This window comes from Cebidichthys violaceus, unplaced genomic scaffold (assembly GCF_023349555.1).
Source record: "Cebidichthys violaceus isolate CVI_PGR_0920_01 unplaced genomic scaffold, fCebVio1.0.p SCAF_14, whole genome shotgun sequence".
NCBI lineage: Eukaryota > Metazoa > Chordata > Actinopteri > Perciformes > Stichaeidae > Cebidichthys > Cebidichthys violaceus.
Genome location: NW_027176307.1, coordinates 16222695 through 16234523, shown reverse-complemented (window position 1 = coordinate 16234523; position 11829 = coordinate 16222695). Strand labels below are relative to the sequence as shown.

Sequence of the window (11829 nt, the reverse complement as noted above, 5' to 3'; positions counted from 1 at the left end):
CCTTCCTCTTCGATAAGCTGCAGCGTCTCCAGTGTCCTCGCCGTGGACGCCATGTCTCCGTGGACGACCGCTGTGACGTGTGCGGCGCCTCCTTCCACCAGCTGAGACGTCTCGCTCTGCATCGAGCTCTCGGCCTCGGCGGAGAGATGACCCCCCGACCGCAGAGGGGCGGGGCTCTGAGGGGCTGGGGTGGAGTCCAGAGCACCTACCTGGGCGGGGGCGGAGCCAAGGGGCTGGCCACTGTCACGCCCCTCCCCCTGAACGCTCAGCACCACCTGGAGGGAGTGTGGAGCGTCTCCTGCTGCACACCTGAGCTGCAGGTGAGACGGAGGAGCTTCGCGATCGACAGAATCAATCAATATTGATCGTGTCTCACGTGTTCTGATGTCCCGTGTCTTGTCTGTCAGGGTCGGACTGCAGCTGGAGGTCCTGTGAACCTGAAGACGTCCACTCACAGCGTCTCCACCCAAACCAGACAACCGGCGTCTGCTGCAGCCACCTTCTTCAGCAGGTCAGTGAACGCACCGCCATCCCTTTAAGACACTCAGAGAAATACAACTTTATTTAAACAGCTTCTTTAAAACAGGGTTCAAATATTAATAACTATCAAATCTGATTAAAACAGATCCTTCATCCTCAGTTCTTCAAAGACAAAATAAACTACAAAGATGGTGTAAAAAGAAACGCAGGCGGATGAAGCTCATTGGCTCTCACCTGCTGGGGGGGCAGGGCCAACTTTTAATGTTTACAAACAAGTACAAAGCTGACGGGTCCTCAAATTAAGAACATCAACATCAAATGAATAAGAATCTACAATAATACAAGAGCTTTCAACCACATCTCATGGACTTCATGTCAACATGAAACATGAAAAACATGAAAAACATGAAACATGAAACATGAAGCATAAAACATGAAAAATTAAAAACATGAAAAACATAAAACATGAAAAACATGAAAAACATGAAAAACATGAAAAACAAAACATGAAAAACAAAACATGAAAAACATGAAACATGAAACATGAAACATAAAACATAAAAAACATGAAAAACATAAAACATGAAAAACATGAAAAACATGAAAAACAAAACATGAAAAACAAAACATGAAAAACATGAAACATGAAACATGAAAAATGAAAAACATGAAAAACAAAACATGAAAAAACATGAAAAACATGAAACATGAAACATAAAAAACATGAAAAACATAAAACATGAAAAACATGAAAAACAAAACATGAAAAACATGAAACATGAAACATAAAACATAAAAAACATGAAAAACATGAAAAACATGAAACATGAAAAACATGAAACATGAAACATAAAACATAAAAAACATGAAAAACAAAACATGAAAAACAAAACATGAAAAACATGAAACATGAAAAACATGAAAAATGAAACATGAAACATGAAAAACGTAAAACATGAAACATGAAACATGAAAAACATGAAAAACATGAAACATGAAACATGAAACATAAAAAACTAAACATAAAACATGAAAAATGAAAAACATGAAACATGAAAAACATGAAAAACATGAAAAACATGAAAAACATGAAACATGAAAAACATGAAACATGAAAAACCTGAAACATGAAACATGAAACACGAAAACATGAAACACGAAAACATAAAACATGAAACATGAAACATGAAAAACATGAAACATGAAAAACATGAAACATAAAAACAAAACATAAAACATGAAAAATGACAAAACATGAAACATGAAACATGAAACATGAAAAACATGAAAAACATGAGAAACATGAAACATGAGACATGAAACATGAAAAACATGAAACATGAAACACGAAAAATACGAAAAACACAAAAAACATGAAAAACACGAAAAACATGAAAAACATGAAAAACATGAAACATGAAAAACATGAATCTGAATATTAAAGCCTCACTGAGTTCTTCGGTCATGAACACCTGTCAGAGCTCCTCCCACATCTGATAGGGTATTAATGAGGAGGAGGAGGAGGAGGAGGAGGAAGAGGAGAAGGAGGAGAAGGAGAAGGAGGAGAAGAAGGAAGAGGAGTAGGAGGAGGAGGAAGAGGAAGAAGAGAAGGAGGAAGAGGAAGAGGAGGAAGAGGAGGAGGAGGAGGAGGAGGAGCTGTTTGTTTGACACATTTATTGAAACTCTTCTGTGAGTGAAATAACCTTCCTCCTCCCCCTCTCTCTCCTCCTCCCCTTCCCTCCTCGTCCTCTTCCTCCTCCTCCTCCTCTTCCCCCCCTTCCCCAGAGAGGGTAAAGTTCCCTAAAGTGGGTCTCTGTCTTCGGGCCGTTGCTCCGTCCGTCTGAGGTTTGTGTTTCTGAAGGAGGATCTGCAGCGATGCACCAAAACCTGACCTGGAAACACACAGAGGCTCATTAAGCATTCAGGACCCACTAAGACCCACAAAGACCTGATCCAGATCCCTCTGGTTCTCCTCCATAATATATTATATATATTATATATATATATATATATATATATATATATATTTTCTCATGAAATGATCCACTCTCATATTCTCACTGACACATTCCCTCACGCTGCTCAGCTCGTATTGATTGGTGTCTGGTTCTGAGTATTGATCCGGACTGGACCGGTGATGGATCTGTGGATCCTCACTGTCTCTCTCTGCAGCATTGATCAGCTCCTCTGATCGCTCATCATCTGTCCAATCATTGTGATTTATTGATCTGCTTGTTTAACCCCTGATCCAGAGTCAGGCTTCATGTTTTTATGTTAGCATCATAGAGTTATTCAAGGAACGGCTACTGATGGCAAGTAATGGCCATTTATAGTTAATACTAGCTAATAATGGCAGACAATAGGTAGTTATAACTAGTATTGGAAAATCGTGGCTAATATTGAAAATATAATGGCTAGTTATTACTAACAATAGCTAGTAATGGAAAATAATAGCAAATAATGACTAGTAAAGGCAAACAGTGGCACGTAATGGTGGCAATTAATGGCAAATAAAGGCTCTGGCCAGTTATGGCTAATACTAGCTAATAATGGCAGATAATGGAAAGTGATGGCTAGTTAATTTTACTAATAATAATTAACATAATGAATAGTAATGGAAAATAATGCTCACAATGGCTAGTTATGAATAACAATAGTTAGTTATGGCAAATGACAGCTAACAATTGCTAGTAATTACAAACAATGGCTAGTAATTACAAACAATGGCACGTAATGGTGGCAAGTTGAGGCAAATAGTATTGGATAATCCTGGCTAATCTTATAAAATATAATGGCTAGTTACTACTAACATTAGCCAGTGATGGCTAGTAATGGAATATAGTGGCTATTAATACAAGATAATGGCTAACAATAGCAGATAATGACTAGTAATGTCAGATAATGGCGAGTAATGGCAAATAATGGCGAGTAATGGCAAATAATGGCTAGTAATGGCTAGTAATGGTAGAGAATGGCTAGTAATGAAAGATAATGGCTAGTAATGGCAAATGGCAAATGGCAAATATTGGCTAATATTGGAAATATAATTGTTTTATTTATTTTGTATCTAATGTGGTGAAATGATTCTTTTAGCATATTGTAACCCTGATTCCACAACAATAACAGTCTCATATAATATAATAATCCTTTCACTCTCTCTGGGTTAACACAGAGTGCTGTGTTACTCTGTTACTCTGTGTTACTTTGTTACTCTGTGTTACTCTGTTACTCTGTGTTACTTTGTTACTCTGTGTTACTCTGTTACTCTGTGTTACTTTGTTACTCTGTTACTCTGTGTTACTTTGTTACTCTGTGTTACTGTGTTACTTTGTTACTCTGTTACTCTGTGTTACTTTGTTACTCTGTGTTACTCTGTTACTCTGTGTTACTGTGTTACTCTGTGTTGCACTCATAGACATCCCCCGTAAAACAAAAGCAGGTTGGAACTAAAATCACTCTCAGGAAAGTAGTCATAAAGCAACAACTTAAATGTTTCACATATGAATATGATGAATTTATAAGAAATAATTACATCTTAAAACTTTTGCAAAAATCCCAAAATACTATTACTGAAATAATTTATTATTCAGTTAATGAGCAACAGCAATTAACTTCATTAGTCATTCAAATGTAACTATGATCACAATTTCATTATTGATTTATATTCTTCAGTTTGTTCATATGTTGTTTTATATCAACACACACACACACACACACACACACACACACACACACACACACACACACACACACATGCTGAGTGTCTTTGAAGTCCAGCGGTGGGGGTGTCTGTCATCTCATGAAGTATTCATGTAGCATGTCAAGTGTGTGTGTGTGTGTGTGTGTGTGTGTGTGTGTGTGTGTGTGTGTGCGTGCATGGTTTTCACGCTGCTGTGTGTCGACATGACAAGGAGGCGGTGCTGTGAAGGGAGGAGGGAGGAGAGGTGAGCGAGGCAGACGGACGGAGCTGGAGCATCGCCAGTGTTTCCCGGCAACAACATCAGCGAGAGGCAGAAATCCAGGAGCTCTTCATCCTCCTTTATTTCTACCTCTTGATTTTAATCCTTTATTCCTCCTCTGCTGCTGCTCCCCTTCATCCCCCTCTCTCTCTGAATGAGAGGAGGAGGGAGGGAGGAGGGAGGAGGAAGGGAGGGGTGGAGAGGAAAGGCATTGTGATACTGCAGGAACAGACTGAGGAGCTACAGGAGAGTAGAGAGGTGAAAGGAGGAGGAGGAGGAGGAGGAGGAGGAGGAGGAGGAGAGGAGGTAAAGAGGTGAATTAAAGAAAACGGACAAAAGGAGGTCGATTCAGAGGAAATGAAGCTGAGGTGAAGAGCAGGAGGAACAAATGTAAAAGTAAAGGTGAAGAGAACAGCAGGACGGTGGAAGAGAAGAAGAAGAAGTTCAGAGGAAATGAAGAAGAGAGGAGGAAAGTGAAGGATGGAGGTGAGAAGGAGGAGTGAATAGGGAATTAAATGTGAGGTTTACAGGCAAAGGTTTGGTGCAGCGTTTGGCTGAGGGACGCAGTCCGAAGGGTGGACGACCAAAACCTCCTCAAATCTCTGCAGGACCCCCTCACCGACCAGTCCAGCAGACGTCAGCTCAGAGACAAACCGCGAGGAGTTTACTGGACAAACTGAAACCTGTTGGACTCTTCTGAATGTCTGAGATGATGAAGATGACGATGATGAAGATGAAGAACGGATGTTTGACGGATACATTTGGACGTTTTTCTGATGTCGGACAAAGTGACAAACTTTCCTTAAAGCACCTTAAATAAGTGAAAGAGAACAAACTATTTACTGATATGTGAACGTTTAGTAGTTTTAAATGATGGAGGATTAACTGGTTCAGTTGGTCAAATTTGATCTGAAGAGAACTTGGTTCTACACAAGAGAATAGAAGACGGACAGTTTGAATATTTTGAGAACACTTTTGATTCCCTGAGGACTTTGGATGTCACTTTACAGACCAAAGTTACTGATGATTGGAGGTCAATTTACAGATATTTAGAGGTACTCTAACGTTTGATGAGGACTTTGAGACATCTGGATCAACAGAAGACGAACATCTGATCCAAACCTCTTTGAAAACTCTTCATATTTATATTTACTGGACACTTGTATTCTCTGAGTCTTTTCCGGATGATTCTCTCGCTGCCATGTTTCACCACCGAACACACCTTTCATGGTTCCTGTTGGTTCCTTCTTCCTGTCGGATTAAATCTGGTTCTTCATGATGGCGAATGATAAGGAGAACACGTCTGGTTCCTCCTCCAGGAGAAGAACTGTGAGATAATGGACTGGAAGGAACTGTGAGTATGTCTGAGTCCTCCTCATGACTCTCTTTATATATAAAGACACAGTGATGTTTGAGACATAAATCCTGGTTTAGTGCAGACTGGAGCAGGTTTATGGTCCCTGAACTCACATCCTGTCACCTTAAACCTGAACGGTGTCTTTGTAAAGGAAGTCTGTTCCCTCTTCATTGGTCTCTGAGGACTCTTTCAGCTCCATTTATAACATTATTAACTGTGTTCAACCAGGTCCTCTGATACTGGATGAGGGGGGGTGGGATTCCTCTCTGGTAGAGACCTGTCAATCACTGTGTAGCCCCGCCCCTAAAGCACCCCCTGCTTTATGGTCTGTGTGACTCTAAATGGAGCATAATGTACTAAATGAACATCATGCTGTATTGAAGAAGACTGTAAACTAGAGATTGAGACCATAAACTCATGTTTACAATGTTTACTGAGGGAATAAATCAAGAGAGAAGTAGAGTCATTTTAGACTAGACTTCTATACAACCAGAGGAGTCGCTGCTGGTTGTTCAGGTTTCCTTTGTTATTGTTATTGTTATTGGTCTTTTATTGATTAGTTGATTGATCCTTTTAACCGTGATGTTGTTAGTGACGTGTCTGTCTGTCCACATAGAGGTCAGTCTCACTGTGTAACGTAATGCTGAGCACCATGGAAGAAGAGACACACACACACACACACACACACACACACACACACACAGAGTACCCCAGAGGCTGTGCTCTCTTGTCCTTCATGGAAGCTGTAATTACATTCTGTGAGGAGGAGGAAGAGGAGGAGGAAGAGGAGGAAGAGGAAGAAGAGGAGGAGGGAGATTATGAATCAGTTATTTTATTCTATAATAAACAATAATATAATAAAGTGATAATCTGGTAGATTCATATTTAATAAAGATGAAGTGTGTTTTTCTACTTCTACAGGTATGAAGTGTTGTGTACTTTGACACATATAATATATATATTATATATTATATTATATATATATATTCTATAATATATATTATATTATATATATTATATATTATATAATATATAATATAATATATATATATTATATATTATATATTTTGTGTTATATATTATGTAATATATGTGACGTATTAATATATATGTGTGTGTTTCTGTCTTCAGGGCGGCTCAGAAGCTCAGTTTGTCCCGCAGGAAGAAGTCCCCGTTAGGCCCCGCCCCCTCTCTGTACAGGGGGGGGTTCAGTGGAGCCCTGCAGGTCTCACCCCCCCCCGTCCCACCATGTCTCCTCCGGGCCGGGTCAAAGGTCAAGGACGCGCCGGGGATGGGGAAGGTAAGACGTCACGATGTTACCCAGAATGCACTGCAGGAGATGCAGATCAGCTGGTTCTCAGGTTGCTGTGTGGGGGGGATGAAGGCCTGCAGACCTGGTCCTCCTAAAGACCTGGTCCTCATGTAGGCCTAGTCATCCTGCAGACCTGGTCCTCATGTGAACCTAGTACTCCTGCAGACCTGGTCCTCCATAAGACCTGGTCCTCATGTAGTCCTGTAGTTTCAGTCTGATGATTCTTAAAATATATTTTTAGTTTCTGATGGTTCTACAGAACAGATTTTCATGTGGAGTCATCAGGACTCATGTGGACTCATCTAGATTCATGTGGACTCATGTGGACTCATGTGGACTACATGATGAACTTGTGAACTCTGATGAGCTTCCTCCTCTGAACTGAATTATCTGATAAATTGAACCCGGTGTTTTCTCGGTGGACTCTGATGACATCAGACTCTGATGAAGCAGCTCGTGCTCTGATTGGACGCCTCAGGAGAGCCGAGGGTTCGATTCCAAGTGAGACCAGAACCAGAGAGTTTAGGACTCATAATCAACATAATCCTATCTTTATACCTTTTATCTCTTGATGACCAGCTCAGATTGAGACGCTGTGTCTTTGATAAGTGAATTAAAGTGTTAACAGGAACATCTGGAGGTCAGTGTGTTGACAGTTATTATTATTAATATTAATATATATATTATACGTATGACATCGTTCAGACTGAGAGGTGATGATTCGCTCCGCTGACTTGCAGCGACGCCTCGTTTAAAAACTGTTGAGTCTCACGTTGAACTTGACCTCGTCTCCTCCGGCGGCGCCGACTCAGCGGCTTCTGGACCAGATCCAGAGGTCAGAGGCTGCTGGTCTCTGGAGATGAATTCAGCAGATTTGATTATTTTACATGATTCATATCAGATGATGTCACTATTAATGATGAACAATGTTTCTTTTTTTGACTCCATGAGATAAAGTCGTCATTTTCTGCATCGTCAGCATCTGATTTCATACATCCTCTCTGATGTGGACTTGGTGGGCCTCCTTGCTCTCTGATGTGGACTTGGTGGGCCTCCTTGCTCTCTGATGTGGACTTCCTGTCTGTCTGCAGGTCCGAGTGATGGTCCGGATCTGCTCGGTCCACAGCAGCGAGTCCTCAGAGTCCGTGTCCCTCCTCAAAGTGGACGGCAGGAATAAGCTGCTGACTCTCTGCGAGACACCATCCGGCGGACAAACCGCCGGCGCCCAGAGACGCTCCTCCACCTCGGGTCCCAAGACCTTCACCTTCGATGCCATCTTCTCCCATGATGCATCACAGGTGAGACGTGATCAACGGCACCTTTAATATTCACCTTCACGTTCCTCATGTAACCTAATGTAACGTTACATCACTACATATGTACATGACGTATTGTATCATGAGCGGAGGTATTGGATGTTATTGAATATAAAATAAAATAAAATAATATTTATGTTTTATGTCATGAGCTAACTTGACCTCAGGTTACCTAAAGTTTCATAATGTAACATAAGTTGAAGAGTAATCTTAATGTAACAGTGTACTAAAGTATCAGACCATTGATGGACAGTTAGTACACGACCTCCCTGTAAGGAGACGGTTCTGTGACGGGATTGGTGGATCTTAACTGGATCTGGCTCCTGATAGGCCGAGGTGTGTTCGGGGGCGGTGGCTGAGGTCATCCAGTCGGTGGTGAACGGAGCAGACGGCTGCATCTTCTGCTTCGGACACGCTCACCTGGGTAACTACACACACACACACACACACACACTTTTCTGAGTGTCACATGATTGTTGTGTTGACTCCACCCCCTCTCCACTAGGTAAGACCTACACCATGATTGGTCGAGACTGCTCCACCCAGAGTCTGGGCGTGGCTCCCACAGCCATCTCGTGGCTCTTTAAGGTGATCGAGGAGCGGAGGGAGAAGTCCGGAGCTCGCTTCTCCGTCAGAGCGTCCGCCGTGGAGATCTCCGGTCGGGAGGAGACGCTCACCGACCTCCTGGCTGGGCTCGCCTCCTCCTCCTCCTCCTCAGCGGGGGGACACCAGGAGGCCCCGGGCCCGGCGGTGTCCCTGAGAGAGGACCCTCTCTGTGGATCCCAGGTTAGAGAGAAACTCCTTCATCCTCCACTTCCTCTTAACTCATCTCTTTATTTCATTCCTTCACCTCTCAGGGGAGCGGCACACTGACGAGATTTTCAAAATAAAAGCAGGGTCAAACCGGATTAATGATCCGGTTTTCTCTTGTGTCACTGAGGATGTCTGGTATCAGACGACCATTAGACCGCTGTAATCATGTTTATTTGATAAAATGATAAAAAGCATAAATACATGCAGGAAGCAGCGTCCAGTGAAAACCAGATGTTTCTTATCTCCTCGCCTCCTTCCCTTCACTCCCTTCCTCCTGTCTGACCTCATCTTCACCTCCTGGGACTTATTCTCTGTCCAATTAGTCGTGACCTCCTTCCTTTTTACTCTTATATTCTGTTTTATCTCCCCAGAGCTTCTTCTGTCTCACACTTTTTATCTCCTTTCACTTCATTTTCTTTGCTTCTTTATCAAACCTCATTCTGTTCTCTTCTCTCACTTTCATCTTAATAAAATGTCAGTCATGTCGTTTTCTCGTTGAGACGTCTTTATGAATTCACAATGACGTCTTCATCTCACCTGCAGAGTGACATCTTTTTCTTCTTCTGCTCTGCAACTTAGCAGACTTTGGGCCAGACTTTACGGCCTTCAGAATGATGGTTTATGTGAATCTGACGGCGTCAAACCTCGAGTCTACAATCTCAAGTAGTGGTCAGGTTTACTAGCTCTAGCTCTAGCACTCAATAGCTCTAAAACTAGCACTAGCACTAGCTCTAGCTCTAGCACTAGCATTCAATAGCTCTAAAACTAGCACTAGCATTCAATAGCTCTAAAACTGGCACTAGCACTAGCACTAGCTCTAGCACTAGCACTAGCTCTAACACTAGCACTAGCATTCAATAGCTCTAAAACTAGCACTAGCTCTAGCTCTAGCACTAGCTCTAGCTCTTGCTCTAACACTAGCACTAGCATTCAATAGCTCTAAAACTAGCACTAGCTCTATCTCTAGCACTAGCATTCAATAGCTCTAAAACTATCTCTAGCACTAGCATTCAATAGCTCTAAAACTAGCACTAGCATTCAATAGCTCTAAAACTAGCACTAGCTCTAGCTCTAGCACTAGCACTAACACTAGCATTCAATAGCTCTAAAACTATCACTAGCACTAACATCGCACTAGCACTATAGTCACATAGCGTTAACTTAGCACTATAACTAGCGCGGCCACCTCCACTTCCCTCCGTCACATGTTGTCTCTGCCTAACAGTATTTTTATTATAATATTATTATTTGGTTCCCCTCTGGGTTCTCTTTGATCTCCTGATCGTCTCTCTCTCCATCAGCTGCAGAACCAGACGGAGCTGCGCGCGAACAATGCAGAGCGAGCAGCGTTTTTCCTGGACGCCGCCCTGACGGCGAGGAGGGGCAGCCGGGCGCCGAGCGACCAGGAGGCCCGGAGGAACTCTCACTTCCTGTTCACCCTGCACCTCAACCAGGAGAGGCCGGACAAAGGCAGCAAGGCAGCAGGTCAGTGTGTGTTTACCTGGTTATTAACTTATCTGATGTTATAGAGTATATATCTGGTTCTTCGGCTAAAAGTCAAAACTACAAGAATCCTGTGAAGATAAAAACTGAAAGAGGGAAGTCAACTATAACTCCCAGGATGCATTTCTCTAACACTGTAGTTTATCTTGACTCAATCACACATCCATCATCCTGCCGCCATAAATACTCACTACAACAAAGTCACTATTTCCTCCTGTTTGTTTGGTAGAAACTACAGATTTTAGTTTTTAAAGATTCACGTCTTCAGTGGGAACCAATGGGCTTGGAGCAGACAGACAAACACAGGAAGTCAGACCGTACCTAGTCAGGTTCCACCCACAGACATCATCCACAACCACAGACACCATCCACAACCACAGACATCATCCACAACCACAGACACCATCCACAACCACAGACATCATCCACAACCACAGACACCATCCACAACCACAGACATCATCCACAACCACAGACACCATCCACAACCACAGACATCATCCACAACCACAGACATCATCCACAACCACAGACACCATCCACAACCACAGACATCATCCACAACCACAGACACCATCCACAACCACAGACATCATCCACAACCACAGACACCATCCACAACCACAGACATCATCTACAACCACAGACATCATCCACAACCACAGACACCATCCACAACCACAGACACCATCTACAACCACAGACATCATCCACAACCACAGACACCATCCACAACCACAGACACACAATCTACATTTAGTGATGGTGCAGCCATTGTTAGCATTAGCATCTCTTCTTCTTTTAATTTGCTATTAATTTCCAAACACGTAGCTGCTAATTAGCGTCATTGGGAGCATTGACGAGCAGAGAGGCTACGCTAACGCCACCTCCGCCCACGTCTGCCTCTCACAGCAGAGCCATTTCCACAGTTATTAGTGTTTCACTGCGACTCTGTCCACAGCTGGAATAAATCTGCATAGCTAATGAGGCCCGAAGCCTCCGTGTCCTGCAGTGTTTATAGACCGGCGGGTATAAACTAAGCTGCTCTCAGCAGTTTGTAAATCTTGCCGATGCCGACGTAATGAAATG

General features: G+C 42.6%; 1 protein-coding gene across 1 annotated transcript in view; it reads left to right on the top strand.

Moving 5' to 3' along the window:
- Window positions 1–11829, top strand: part of LOC137871430 (kinesin-like protein KIF26A) — a 32393-nt gene that overhangs the window by 4091 nt on the left and 16473 nt on the right. The window contains exons 4-10 of the mRNA XM_068709240.1: window positions 1–320; window positions 408–511; window positions 6928–7096; window positions 8200–8406; window positions 8755–8848; window positions 8930–9210; window positions 10539–10722. The exon at window positions 1–320 is cut by the window's left edge and continues 16 nt beyond it. Of these exons, the coding sequence (XP_068565341.1) occupies window positions 1–320; window positions 408–511; window positions 6928–7096; window positions 8200–8406; window positions 8755–8848; window positions 8930–9210; window positions 10539–10722 (1359 nt within the window). The remainder of the gene's footprint in view (window positions 321–407; window positions 512–6927; window positions 7097–8199; window positions 8407–8754; window positions 8849–8929; window positions 9211–10538; window positions 10723–11829) is intronic.